The following is a 14,870-nucleotide window of genomic DNA, read 5'->3' as shown; positions in this document are numbered from 1 at the left end:
CCAAATTTGTTATTTACTCCTCTCTGTTTTGCCTCTTAAGTATTCATCTACCATTTTCACATTTGCTTTGAAAGTTGATACATTTCATTTTATCTTTGTGTTCTGTGTTTCTAACATACTGTCTGGCACTTGGTAATACTTAATGTTAACTCAACTGAATAGAATCATTAGTCTTTTATTGTGTTTTCTGGCTTGAATTATATTCATAGTACAAATGAAAGTAGTTTTATTTATTTTTATTTATTTTATTATTTTAAAATATATATATTTTATTGATTTTTAACAGAGAAAGGGAGAGAAATAGCTAGAAACGTCGATGAGAGAGAAACATCGACCAGCTGCCTCTTACACACCCCCTACCAGGGATGTGCCTGCAACCAAGGTACATGCCCTTGACCAGAATCGAACCTGGGACCTTTCAGTCCGCAGACCGACGCTCTACCACTGAGCCAAACCGGGTTTGGCGAAAGTAGTTTTAGTTAATTAAAATTTTATCATGTAAGTTAAGATTTGGGGAATCCACAGATTGTATGGAATGAAAGACCGTTAATCATACTGTGGATGGACAGTGGTAAATTTTGATGTCATAATATCCTTCAAAGAAACAATAAACTTGAATAGGTTAGTTAAATTGATGGTAATTTTTATCAAGACAATTTTCAAAAAATGTAAAACAACATATAAATGCCAAAAATAATATTGACAGTTAAATAATATCTAGAAAAATTACCCTTATTGAACATATCTTTTATCCATGATAAATCACAAACAAAGAAATTTCATGTTTTCTCACATCATTAACATGTTAAAGTATGGGTGCTTCAGTAGCAATTATGTGTGTGTGTGTGTATATATATATATTTAGACATAATTACTATAGGTGCATACTTGTATATATGGTTATACTATGTATATACTATGTCTGATGGCTTGGGAGTCACAAAGGAAGCTTTATGTTTTTCTGTTTGTCTACAATTGTATACTTAACTAAGCTTAGAGCACTAGTTAAGTATACAATTTTACCTATATGTTCCCAAAAATTCTAGTTTAGCACTTCTTAGTTGGGATTCAGGAATCTGTATTTTAACAACTCCACCAGGTGATGCTCATCATGAGAGAAGTTTGGGAAACACTACTCTACAGGAAAGGACAAGCATATAAGAATATCCATTTCTAAGTTGCTGTTACAAAAAGAGACTAATGACACATTTAGCTGAATTTTTAGTTAGTGAAGATTATATATTCACTTTTAGCTATTGCCCTATTTTTCATGACTGCTCGAATGTATGAGAAAGTTAGCCTCCATGAGTTTGTTATAATCTGTACCCAACTTCCAATCTGTTTCCCTAGAAAATTACAGTAAATACCATCACTTAATTTAGTTTGTAAACCTCAGCACACATATACAAATATATGGCCTGAGGATTTCTGCTACTTCTGATTCCATAAAACCATTATGTAGAAATGAAATTCCTGAAATTCCTGAGGTGTTTTAGGGTAATGCCTATATTTCTCCCTGAAAAGATTCTAAACATACCAAATATAGATTAGAAACACAAAATACACTGACTGGCCAAATTATTATGATCTCTGAACACATAATAATCTGACTCATGTCCCCTCCCCTGGCCAGGCTGGCCTGACCCCACCCATGCACGAATTCATGCACCTCTAATACACACACACACACACACACACACACACACACACTGAGTGGCCAGATTATTATGCATTCAGAGATCATAATAATATGGCCACTCAGTGTATATTGTACGAGTTAACATAGGGAGGAACAACCTAAGGCAGTCAACTGCTTTTCCTTCTTAAGCATGTTGTATGGGTTTTCCTCAGAATCTGATTTATTTTTATTTTTCTAAAATAAATTTTTGATGTCAGAGAGGAAAGGAGAGGGAGAGATCGAGAGAGAAACTTCAATGATGAGAGAGAATCATTGATCAGCTGCCTCTTGCATGTCTCCCACTTGGGTTCAAGCCTGTAACCTAGGCATGGGAATTGAACTGTAACTTTCTGGTTCACAGGTCGAAGCTCAACCACTGAACCATGCCAGTTGGGCAGAATCTGTGATTTAGAGGTACAGCCAGTTCTGCCATATGACATATGCATTCCTAAAAATCACTGGATTATGAAAGACTGTACAATTAACAGTACAGGATTTATGGGGGACAAGGAGTTATGGCTACAGGACTCAAAAACTTTGTCAGTGATACATTAAGAAAACAGTCACCTAGAGAACATGGTAGTACAGCTTTACACAGTTTAAATGGTTAAGTAATGCATACATACTACAATAAATATGACACTTTCCCTTGACAAAGACTGAAGTTTGCTTATGGAGTGGGTGGGGGAAGGGTTACAACTTGTGTGTGATTGTAAAATGGAAAGTGGGTAATCAGAAACCAGGTGGAAAGTCATATCAGCAGAATGAATGGCGTGTGACTTGAACTCCCTGGTGGATGCTTGAGGCTTGTCCATGTGGGTGTTTTGTGTAGTCCTAGGTTTTTCAGTTCAGCTGGGTGCTGTTGTTTGCCTAGTGTTTCTTGCTGATTAAAATGCAGGTAAGCAAAGACAAAATTTGTGGAATGCTCATATTGCTCCCTAGTATATTTATCATGTTGGAACAAATAATGTGTTTTTGGAAAAAGCATGCTAGTAGAACTGAAGGTATGGGGGTGGTCTGAGGTCCACTGAGGGCCTTCCATTGTAGGTCTGAGTGTGCACGTGTCACTGTTATGGCTTGAATCTTGGGCATTGGGGCATCATCACTGATTTCCAGCTTCATTATTTATACTCCTATGGAATGTGTGATGGTTGCTTTGAACAAGCTTAGGAGACAAAAGCCTCCTAACCTTGACAATTTGAAAATACAATTATTGGGTGAAAATGTACGTGTTCTGATTTTGGCTTGTGTTAAAATAGAACGTTATACAATACTCATGGATGTCCTTCCAATAGCTGGTGGCTGTCTTGAGGGAAGTGAAATACCTCTTGATGCTGAGGAAGTCAGACATTCCGGGTTCAGCCTTAGCCCTCTTCGGAAAAAGAAACACTATTTTAAAGGTTTGTGTTTTTACCTATTGAACAGAGACGTTCTGAATGTTAATTATTAACACGGAGACCTGTGATACTTGTATGCATCCAAGGTGGACAAAGTAGCCTTAACATACTTGGGTCTTTCTTTGCTCAGTACATTGGCAACCTTGAGCTTCTGGTGCAAGCGTACAACAAGCTGAAACAGACTCTCCTGGAAGTCGAATACCCTCTGATTGAAGGCGAGCTGCGGGCTGTGGACGAGCAGCTGCAAGCAGCCGTGGCATCGCTGACGTGGCAGGATGACTGCTGGGGGGACATCGAGAGGGTGAGAGAGGCCACCTCCGAGCTGGAGCTCAGGGTGGAGCGCACGCAGAGCAACGTGAGAGCCATCCAGCACACCATGAGGGCGTGGGCCGAGTGCAGGCTCCTCCCCCGGAGAGAGCACCGGAGGGAGGCCGCCTTCACGTTGGAGGACAAGGGGGATTTGTTCGCCAAGAAGTACAGGCTCATCCAAGAGGACGGCTGCCGGATACACAGCTTGGTGGAGGTAAAGGCTTTTAAGATCTTTTCATGAAGTTTAGAAGAAGTGCAAAAATACTTACCTAACGATGCAGGACTCTTGTGCGCCCTGAAAGAGCTTTCGGTATTGCTCTGTGAAGCATTTAACGTGGAGGAGAAATTCCCTGTTACTTACCTGCAATTTCTATAGGTCTCAAAATTCTCGTTCCCGAGGGAGGAGATTGGAATGTGAGAGGGTTGATAAAAACAGGAAGGAGAGAGATGATACCGTCTTCTTTGTCACTGTTATAGCCTCTTCTGAACTAAATGTTAAAAAATCCTGTTTGGATCTTTACCGTCTAGCTTAAGGCTCTTCAACCTAGTATTTGAGTATTCCTTCTCTCATAAACCACTTAAATGTAATGCTTTCATTTTTAAACTCACAAGTGCTTAGAGTTATGCATCAGTACTTTGTTTTAGGAAAACAGGAAGCTCTTCAAGGCCGATCCTTCTCTGGACACCTGGAGGATTTATGTGGAATTCATTGATGACATCGTGGTGGAAGGCTTTTTTCAAGCTATCATGCACGACTTGGACTTCTTTCTGATGAATACGGAGAAGCAGTTGAAACCTGCACCATTTTTTCAAGCACAAATGATCTTAATGCCCCCGGAGATTCTGTTTAAACCTTCTTTAGAGAGAGAGGCTGGGGATGGCTTCTATGATCTGGTAGAAGAAATGCTGTGTCACAGCTTCAGGATGTCTGCCCAGATGAAGCGAGTAGCAGCACACCTGGACATGGCAAATTACCAGGTATCTTATTTGTAGATGGGTGTTGGCTTTTATATTAATGACTTACAAATAAACTGGGGCAATGGGAAGCACCGGAAAGGAAAAAGCATCATCATTTTTTATTTTACCAACTACTCTTCCTTTGTGGAATTGCCTTTACTAATGTTATGTTGCACGTAATTGATAGAGCAAGATTGGTTTTAATAAGTGCTCAGTTTTCCTCTCATTTAGAATGACATGGATAACATGTTAGGCCTGGCGGAGGTCAGGCAGGAGATAATGAACAGAGTGGCAGGCGTCATCAGCAAAGTCTTGGACTTCAGAAATTCCCTGGATACATACGCCTACCTCTGGGTGGATGACCGGGCTGAGTTCATGAAGCATTTTCTCCTGTATGGTCAGACTGCATCAGCCGAGGAAATGGATGCTCATGCAGATGAAGAGATCCCTGAACAACCACCAACCCTGGAACAATTCAGGGAACAGGCAAGGGACCCTCTTAGCTTTTAAGTACTTCTTGGCTTTTGAGTGAGCTGTTAGTTATTTTTCTTTTCTAATTACAGATCGATGTTTATGAGGCTCTGTATGTTCAGATGAGCAAGTTCGATGACTTCCGAGTGTTTGATAGCTGGTTCAAGGTAGACATGAAGCCTTTCAAAGTGAGCTTGCTGAACATTATTAAGAAATGGAGCTGGATGTTTCAGGAGCATCTTTTGAGATTTGTCATCGACAGGTAGCCTTTTGTGCTTTGGTATTTGGAATTATATCTTAACACCTGACGGCTTTCTAAAATTCAGATGCTAGTTTTAAGAGCATTGAAACTGCCAGTTTCATAATACAGCAAACAAATAATGTTTAATTAGGTAAATAATGAAATTAGCATTCAGTTAGAAGTCTTACACTTTGAAATGTCTTCACAAGTTTAATTGGTGTTTGTGTATGAACACATATATGTGCATATGTATTTAATAGTCTGAATGAGCTACAAGAATTTATAAAGGAGACAGATGGCAGACTCCAGAGAGAATTAAGTGAAGGCGATCACGATGGCCTCGTTGACATCATGGGGCACCTTCTGGCTGTGAGAAGCCGCAAGAGAGCCACCGATGAACTCTTTGAGCCGCTGAAAGAGACCATCGCGCTCTTGGAAACCTATGGCCAGAAGATGCCCGAGCAAGTCTACATTCAGCTCGAGGTCAGTGTAGTGGTAAAATAATCACAATTATCATCAATCGAGCATCTCCTCTAGCCAAGTTCTTTACCTGTATTCTTCCTTATGACATCCTCATAACCACCTAAATTATAAATACTCATATTCTCATTTTACAGGTTAGGATTCTGCAGCTTAAAGGAACTTGATAACTTTGCCAAGGTCACACAGGCAGTAAAGCTAGCCAGCACTCCCTCTTAACTGCTATGCTCCGCTGCCTTCTTGTTAGAAGGCACTGCGGTAATAGAGAGCCTCTAAGTTCCTCTTTTGAGGACCACGTTAGCCACCAGGTCCACACATGAAATATATTCCAGCTCTCTTTCATTTAAAACTGTCAGTTGAGAAGTGTCCTAGTCTTTGGAAATATGTCATGGACACATTAGTGAAATAAAGAAAGCCCCGTTTGGATGGAGACATCATTGTGTTTCCAAAACAGGATTTCTCTGTCATCCTCCCGTTTCCATGCTCTGGAGAGACCTGGTGCCAAATGATGAACAGAGTCTTTTTAGTTGTAACTGAACCTGTGAAAAAAGAGCTCGCAGTTGAGGCCATGGCCGGTAGTTCAGTTGGTTAGTGTGTCGCCCCAATAGGCCAAGGTTGCGGGTTCCAGCCCTGATCAGGGCACATTTAAGAACTAACCAATGAATGCATAAATGAGTGGAACAACAAATTGATGTCTCTCTCTCCCTCCCTCCCTCTCTCTCTCTCTCTCCCCCCCCCCCCCCCCCCCCCGTCCCTTGCTTCCCCTCTCTCTCTAAAAAGAATGGGCTGCACTTTTAGATATGTGTGCACTTCTGTGTCAGTATTCAGGCTGGTCAGGAGGAAATAAAAGATTGGTAGGCAGAACAAGTTGCACTCAGAGTTTAACAGTGCCCCAATTTTATTTTAATTAAAGCAACTTGCAGATTATAAACCAATTGAAATCAAAGAGCATGTCTAGTCTTTGTTGTACTCCTGCACCACAGATACAATTGATACTTAGCACAGTGTACCCTCCATAATTGCTGGTCACTGGCTCATTCATCAGACATTTACCCAGGGTTACAAAATCGTCCTTGGAACCTCAGATTTGTGCCCTCCGCTGCACAAGTGAAGTCCCGTTACTATGGGCGATTTTGTATGACAAAACATGTCCAGTGTCTTGGGAGATGACCCAGAGAAATAATGCGTTGTTAGTCTGGACGCAAGGAATGCTTCTCAACAGCAATTATGCACATGGGCTCTTCACAGAAAATCACTTCCTGTTGTCCTCGCTCTGAAGTTTGGGAGGGCACGGTTGAGTTGCTACCTGAACTGTTTCTTGTTTCTCTCATCCTACATCAAGTAGGAATTGACCTTCCTTTTCTTCTTACTCCAAAAACCATAGTAACTGAAAATTAACCTAAATGCCCAAACTCTCCATCAAGACGATGCACACAGAGTGTCAGGAGCTGGAGGAAAGAGGAGGGTGAGGTTGAGTAATGTTTTTATTGCTGCCCTGCCAGATTCAAAGCATTTAAAAAATACATTTTTCTGGATTTTAGAGAGGCAGGGAGAGGAAGAGAGAGATTCATGGATTGGCTGAGTCCTGCATGCCCCCTACTGGGGATGGAGCCCACAACTGGGGCATGAGCCCTGACTGGGAATCAAACCGTGACCTCCTGGTTCATAGGTCGATGTTCAACCCTTGAGCCACGCCAGCATTTTTTTCTCACCTGTTGAATTGCTAAACATGGCTCCATTTCTAGTTGTTAGAGGTCAGCAAAGTCATTTCCAGAGCACTTTAATTTTATTCCCTCAACAGCAAAGCAGTTTTGAAATTTGCATTTACTTTGACAAGATTTTTATTTATTCTGAGATAAATCTTACACTGAAGGACGACTCGGATTTGTGCTTGGAAGATACTGATCCCGGGTGCCCATGAGTCAAGTCTGAACAGGAGTCTGACTCTGAGCCTTTCAGTCACTTTAATCTTTTTTGAGATAAACTCCTCTTATTCAAGAATGAAATGATGTTATGGGTTAGTGTAGAGATGAGAATTATGTAACCTGTGAGGTTGGTTTGTATTAGGCATTGAGATCATCTCCCGTTTGCATCCGTGTTTTTGTAGGAATTACCAGAAAGATGGGAAACCACGAAAAAGATTGCAGCAACGGTCCGGCATGAAGTTTCACCTCTTCAGAATGCGGAAGTCACTCTCATAAGGAAAAGATGTGTTTTGTTTGATGTAAGCAAGCTGCCAAGTGGGTTTTGTTTGTTTGTTTGCTTGTTTTTAAAGAGGGGTTTTGCAAGGATTATTGGAGCTGTTTGTTTGAGATTCACTTTCTTCTTTTCCTGCCCTGATCAGGTGAAGCAGGCGGAGTTCAGAGAGAGATTCAGACTCTATGCTCCTTTCAGTTTTCGTGCAGAAAATCCATACACAGTGCTTGATAAGGTAATGCTGGTCTCCCTCACCTTACGTGTGTTAAGTAGCTGCTTTAGAAAATAAATGTAGGCACCGAGCTACTGCTATATTTTGCCTTAGTTTTGCAATTAGTAATAGGAGTTGAGAATTAACTATTTAAAACAATTTGACCCAACTAAGTCATATTGCTTTAAATCATGTCTCTCAAAGCCACTGTCATCATCAAAGTAATCATACTAGAGAAAGTAAGCACTTACTGTATACATGCGAAGAACTGTGCTAAGCATATTACACTGTTTTTGTTTTTGTTTTTTCAGTTCTTGCCATTTCCCTGTGATGTGGCCTCTGTTATGATTAGCAGATATCTGGTTCAGTTAAAAAAATCCAGGAGACACTTGGTCCAGGCAAAAAGGTCCTTAAAATCTGGCCCTGGCCCGGACGTACATGCGCTGTTAATATGAATCCTGCTCTTCTGCAGATTCGAACCTTGATCCTTTTGCCTGACCCCATGTGCCTGGGCCAGCTTGGCTACCAAGACAAGGAGCGTTACCATGGGCAGTGAAGCCACAGCACAATTATTGGGCCTATAAAACATGATAGTGCTTTTTAATGAATTCATCCTGCAGACCCAAAGTATAAACAAACACCATAAGCTCTGTGGATCCCGGGCCACTTCCTCGGAAACATATTCTAAGTGTGGATGGTTTTGACAGGACCAAATATCAAGGACCTTTTGGCATGGACCAAATGTCCTGCAAGATCTATTACTCTCTTATTTTTAGATTAAAAAATTAAGTGTAATTAACTTGTTGGAGATTACATAGTTAAGTAAGTGGTACAACTCATATTAAAATTCTAGCTAGTTTTTTTTAAAAAAATCAAATGTGAATTTTGTCAGTAAAGAACTCCCTAGTTTATAATGAACTGCTTTATTAAAAGAAAGAATAAAATGGGTCAATAATCCAAAATGGTGAGTTATTTGTCTGAGGCTTGAAAACATGTTTTAAACTTTTATAAGAAAAATTATACCTTTTGATTCTCTACAAATTCTTTTTTAAAGTTCTTTATTGTTTAAAGTATTAAATGAGACTCCTTTTCCCCCATTGACCTCTCCCTGGCCACCCCCAGCCCCTAGCACATGCCCTCACCCCCCTACTGTCTGTGTCCATTGGCTATGCTCATATGCATGCATATGGGTCCTTTGGTTAATCTCTTACCCTCTCACCCCCAGCCTTCCCTTATAGGTTGGACAGTCTGTTTGATGCTTTTATGACTCTGGTTCTATTTTTTGTTCATCAGTTTATGTTCATTATATTCCATAAATGAGTGAGATCATGTGATATTTATCTTTCTCTAATTGGCTTATTTTGCTTAGCATAATGTTCTCTAGGTCCATCCATGCTGTTGCAAATGGTAAGAGTTCCTTTTTTGCAGCAGCAGGTAGTATTACACTGTGTAGATGTTCTACAGGTTTCTAATCCACTCATCTGCTGATGGGCACATAAGCTATTTCCAAATTTTAGCTGTTGTAAGTTGTGCTGCTATGAACATAATGGTGCATATATCTTTTCTGATTGGTGTTTCTGTTTTCTTGGGAGATATTCCTTGAAGTGGGATTACTGGGTCAAATGGAAATTCCATTTTTAATTTTTTGAGGAAATGCTATCTCTATAAATCCTTAACCAAGTAGCTAAAATGCGAAGGTGATTTTGTGTCACGTAGGTTTAGGATCTGTGCATCTTTCTTTTAAAAATTTTTTTTTGATTGATTTTAGAGAGAGAGAGAAAGGGAGAGAGAGAGACACAGAGATACACAGAGAAACAACAGTTAGTTGTTCCACTTATTTATGCATTCATTGGTTGATTCTTGTAGGTGCCCTGACAGGGGAAGTGAACCCACAACCTTTGTGTGTTCGATTGATGACACTGACCAACTGAGCTGCCTGCAGGGCAGGAGCTGGGCACCTTTCCGAGTGCTTCCTCTAGGCTGTCATTCTGACTTTACTTCATTTACTCCTTAGACTCGTGTGAAACTGCAGCTCACAGCTGTTCCTGTTCTCTCCCAATTTTGGGTAAAATTTCATTTTAACTGCTTTTAACACATTCAGAAAAGACCATTCTGTAGCATAAGGTCTTCTCTTTCACTCGTCTGAAGAAAAGTGGTTAATGTAGTTGCTGAATATGTTAATAGAGTTGTGTTTTTTTTGAAACAATTATATCTAAACTTCAGGTGGTTTGAGCAGATTATGGATGGGGAGACATTTTTATTTGCCTAACCAATGTACTGTGTGTAAACTATAGTTATTTACTGCAGCCCACCATTTGCATGCTATACTGAAATAGCATGTGGTTACATACTTAAACGTCAAAGATATTTATCCTTGTACCTACAGAATGTGTTGAGGGATATTTTGAATATAGTAGGGCTTGGTTATGTTTAGCTTGTAGTCATTTTCTTGTGTGTTTGTTCAGCGTGCACATCTAACGATACTCTAACTGGATTCAGCCAGAGGTAGGTGTATGCTTTGTTCTGGGCTGGTTGGTAGACCCTAGTATTGAAGGTACCTCGCCTTGCCAGAAATCTTCAGGTATTCATTCAGTATTCATTCATTCATCATAGAAGCTCTTGGAAGGCACTTTTAACCCATTAAAGGACAACAAAAACTCTATGTAAAACATTTCACACAGGAGAAGTGAAAATTGCCAGTTGCATTAATGCTAATGGTTTAATACGGGGAAAAAACTTCATATGACCATCAGAAGTAGAATAAATTAAATCAGGAAAATATTAAATAAAAATTTGGTGGTTGCACTTGTAGTGGGAACAGGAGGGATAATGTTGAGAAGGCCATTAACGTAGTATTTCCTAAGCTGGATGGTATATGGCATTTTTCTTTTTTTTCTTTTAATAAATCTTTACTGTTCAAATTATTACAAATGTTCCTCTCCCCCTCCCTCAATTGCTCCCCTTCACCAGGTCCTCACCCCACCTTCTGCCCTTTCCCAACCCCCCATTGTTCTCATCCATAGGTGCACAGTTTTTGTTCAGTCTCTTCCCGCATTCCCACTCCCCTTTTCCCTGAGAATCGTCAGTCTACTCCCCTTCATACCTCTGATTCTATTATATTCACCAGTTAATATTGTTCATCAGATTTTTTTATTCCCTTGACTTTCAGTTTCAATTGTTGATAGTTACATATTTGTTGAATATAATTTTTATCTTTATCTTCTTCCTCTTCCTAAAGAACCCCCTTCAGCATCTCATATAATTTTGGTTTTGCGGTGATGAACTCCTTTAGCTTTTTTTTATTCTTGAAGCTCTTTATCTGGCCTTCGATTCTGAGTGCTAGCTTTGCTAGGTAGAGTATTTTTGGCTGTAGGTTCTTGCTATTCATCACCTTGAGTATTTCTTGCCATTCCTGTCTGGCATGCATGGTTTCTGTTGAGAAATCAGCTGACAATCATATGGGTGCTCCTTTACAGGTAACTACCTGCTTTGCTCTTGCTGCTTTTAATATTCTCTTTGTCTTTTGCTCTTGGAATTTTAATTATTATGTGTCTTGGTGTGGTCCTCTTTGGATTCCTTTTGTTTGGGTTCTGTGTGCTTCCTGGACTTGTAAGTCTAATTCTTTCACCAGGTGGGGAAAGTTTTCTGTCATTATTTTTTCCAATATGCTTTCGGTATTTTGCTCCTTTTCTTCTTCTGGGACCCCCATAATTCTGATGTTGGTTCATTTGAAATTGTCCCAGAGGTTTCTTACACTATCTTCAACGTTCTGGATTCTCTTATCTTCTTGCTTCTGCCGAGGAGTGTCCTCTGGGTCTTGGTGTTCCAAATCTTTGACTTGATTCTTGCAATCTTCCATTCTGTTTTTAGGTCTCTGTATAATATTTTTTATTTCAGACAATGTATTCTTTATTTCTAGTTGATCCCTTTTTATATCCTCATAGGTCTCATTTATTTTATCGGCCTTTTCTAGGAAATTCTTGAAAAACCTTATAACTGTGGTTTTGAACTCTATATCCAGTCGCTTTTTGTCCTCCATTTCTTTCGTTTGTGATCTGTTTCCTTGTCTCGGCATTTTCACAGCTTCCCTGAGTTGGTAAGGTGGCTTTGTGTGCTAAGGTGTCCTATATGGTTCAGTGAGTCAGCCTCTCAGTTACCTGAAGTAGATATCCTTGGTGTAGCCCTTTGTGGGCTGTGTGTGCAGTCTTGTTAAGCCTTGCTTGTTGTTGGTATCACTGGGAATCGCTGATCTCCAAGCCAATTGGCTATCAGGATCAGAAGTGTCTCAGCTAGGAGGGTTTCTGTATTCCGCTTGGATGGGTTGGGGTCTCGGGGTGGCACAGACAAGCTTTTGGTGAATCCCGCAAGATTGGTTGCAGGCACACACACCTCTTTGGTATAGGTGCAGACAAGCTTTGGATTCCTGTCTGTCCCTCCCTAGGAGAGTTCTGTTCGCTGTGAACAAGAAAGCTAGCCACTGGAAGGGCTTCTGTGCTCCGCTTGGATGGGGCGGAGTCTCGGGGTGCTGCAGACAAGCTTTGGTCAGCCCCTCCCTATGAAGGTCTGGTTTCTGAGTCCCACAGTAATGGCAGCTGGCTTTACACACCTCTAAGAGATCTCTGCCCACTGCCTGGCAGTCTGACCTCTCCCTGTCTGGGGTCGCCTATCAGAGCAATAGGGTGCTTCTGTTTTCCTCCTGAACAAGAAAGCTAGCTACAAGTTAGCTGTACGCCCTCTCCGTGCACCGCCAGCAAGCAGCAGCAAAGTCTGGCGGCTGCCTTTTCACAAGCGCAGTTCACTGCACCTTCACAGTTCCTAAGGCTCAGCGTGCCTTTTCTCTCCTTCCCAGATGGTAGAGCCTCCTCTTAACCAGCCGTCCGGTGCTTCAGGGAAATGTTTCCCCTGTTTTCCAGTTCTAAATTCAAAATTGTTGTGGTAGGCTGCATTCAGGTGTCTACCCTATGCTGCCATCTTGGTTTCCTCCCCGTATGGCATTTTTCATAATAAAAACTAAGAGACTTGGCAGTGTTTGTTCCTAAAGGTATAACTTTGCACATGAAATACATGATGTGTAACGGAAGAATACTAGGGTACTGATAATCTTCTTTACTTAGTAGGAACTTAAGAGGCAGAGTTGAAAGTTGATGAACCACAAGAGGATAAAGCATGGGCATTGAAATTTTAAAGTCAAAAGAACGGAAGCAGCGTAATTGTTGCATATTGAGAGGAGGCTGAGAGAAAATCGAAGTGGGAAAACCAAGTTAAATCCTGCTTTGCGAAGTCTGTGACCTAGTGTACTGGAGAAAAATCGAGCCATGGGGAAGGAACAGCTTGTGTCAGAAGTGGGAGTTCGTGCACCCAGAAGATCTGGGGCGTGAACCTGGCTTTCCTGCTTTTCCTCGGTACAAGCTCTTCCGCACTCTTTGTACTTTCACTGTGTACATTTACCCTCTGCTAATGCAAATGAAAATTAAGAGATGGCTTACTAAGAAAGAAAAGAATGAATCAGCTTACATTTGGTATAAAACATAAACTATCCTACATAAACAGGAGGGTAAACATAGCCATACAGTGAAATTTCTCATACTGTGTTGTGGTTTTATTTCACAAATTCTCTTTGGTACATTTTGTACTATTGCTAATCTCTAGGATATTTTTTTCCAACCTGAAAGTTGTTTTTTTTAAAGAAGTGATTGACTCTTAAGTGGAAGCCACTAGAGTCTCATCGTTTGCTGCTCAGCAGAGTCCCCAGCTGTACACTGAGAAAAATCAAGAGGAAAAAATGATATCTGTGGATATCTGAGGCAAGAGCAGATTTTGCTGAAATCTGTAGGGAAAATATTGATAACGCTACTGTGTTTATTAATAGCCTGCTCTCACCTTTGGAGTAGCTGGGACTTCGCTCTTCTAAAGTCTCCTACTTTACCAGCCATTGCACTACACGTCTTTTTAAAATGGAAGTTGTTAATAGTGTTGTCACCAGAGCCATAGAACTGTGCAGGCTTCTCTCTTTCCAGCATTTCGTTGGATGTTAAGGGTGTTTGTGTGCATGCGTGTTTTCTCCATAGGCAAACGAAGAGCTTGAGGCATTAGAAGAAGAAATGTTACAGATGCAGGAATCGACTCGTCTTTTTGAAGTGGCTCTCCCAGAGTACAAGCCCATGAAGCAGTGTCGCAGAGAACTAAAACTGCTCAAGGGACTCTGGGATGTCATTGTGAGCGTTAAAGTAAGACGCTGCTTTTTGAAAGCATGCTTGTTCTTTCTTGTAGGAGTTCTTTTGCATAAATATGCAACTTTTTGAGTCTATATCATTGTGCTTCGGTTTTATGTCTTGAAATATGTAGAGAGTCTATTACCTCCTCCCTCCAGAATTAGAGTTCACACATCTGTGTTAGTAGATCCTTCTCTGAATATCAGTTGTTTTGATACACACAGTTCTGAAGGAATGTGTGTAAGGAGGTGATTGCATCAAATCCTTTGGGGGAGGGGGATTATTTAGGATAAAAATCAGTATATAAATACATATTACACATATATAGTGATCTGTTCATGCAAACTCATGTGTATGCCCATTCTTAATGCTTATGTGTATGTACAAATATAAATCACCCTAACTAAAAACAAAGTTAATTTGTATATGGTTAAGTTACAAACTTAGATATAAAAATAAATTCTAGGGAACTAGGCATATTGTAACATGCATTATATTGTCCTTGAAGCTATTTGGAAGCCATATAGAAATATATCTATAAAACATAGGATATAGTCAAGAATTTAATGAAAGTTTTATCTATTTTATTTTTCAGTATATTTTCATTCATTTCAGAGAGGAAGAGAGAGAGAGAAACATCAATGATGAAAGAGAATCATTGATTGGTTGCCTCCCGCACACCCCACACTGGGGATGGAGCCTGAAATCCAGGTATATG

At 40.4% G+C, this 14,870-nt stretch overlaps 1 protein-coding gene across 1 annotated transcript in view; it reads left to right on the top strand.

Moving 5' to 3' along the window:
• The window catches only part of DNAH11 (dynein axonemal heavy chain 11), a 196,412-nt gene that overhangs the window by 20,329 nt on the left and 161,213 nt on the right, over positions 1-14,870 (top strand). The window contains exons 13-21 of the mRNA XM_036429948.1: positions 2,974-3,078; positions 3,206-3,598; positions 4,030-4,362; positions 4,573-4,827; positions 4,905-5,074; positions 5,314-5,536; positions 7,641-7,757; positions 7,878-7,964; positions 14,009-14,167. Of these exons, the coding sequence (XP_036285841.1) occupies positions 2,974-3,078; positions 3,206-3,598; positions 4,030-4,362; positions 4,573-4,827; positions 4,905-5,074; positions 5,314-5,536; positions 7,641-7,757; positions 7,878-7,964; positions 14,009-14,167 (1,842 nt within the window). The remainder of the gene's footprint in view (positions 1-2,973; positions 3,079-3,205; positions 3,599-4,029; positions 4,363-4,572; positions 4,828-4,904; positions 5,075-5,313; positions 5,537-7,640; positions 7,758-7,877; positions 7,965-14,008; positions 14,168-14,870) is intronic.

The sequence above is a fragment of the Pipistrellus kuhlii genome, unplaced genomic scaffold (genome assembly GCF_014108245.1).
Source record: "Pipistrellus kuhlii isolate mPipKuh1 unplaced genomic scaffold, mPipKuh1.p scaffold_m20_p_10, whole genome shotgun sequence".
NCBI lineage: Eukaryota > Metazoa > Chordata > Mammalia > Chiroptera > Vespertilionidae > Pipistrellus > Pipistrellus kuhlii.
This window is presented reverse-complemented; position numbering and strand designations above follow the sequence as displayed.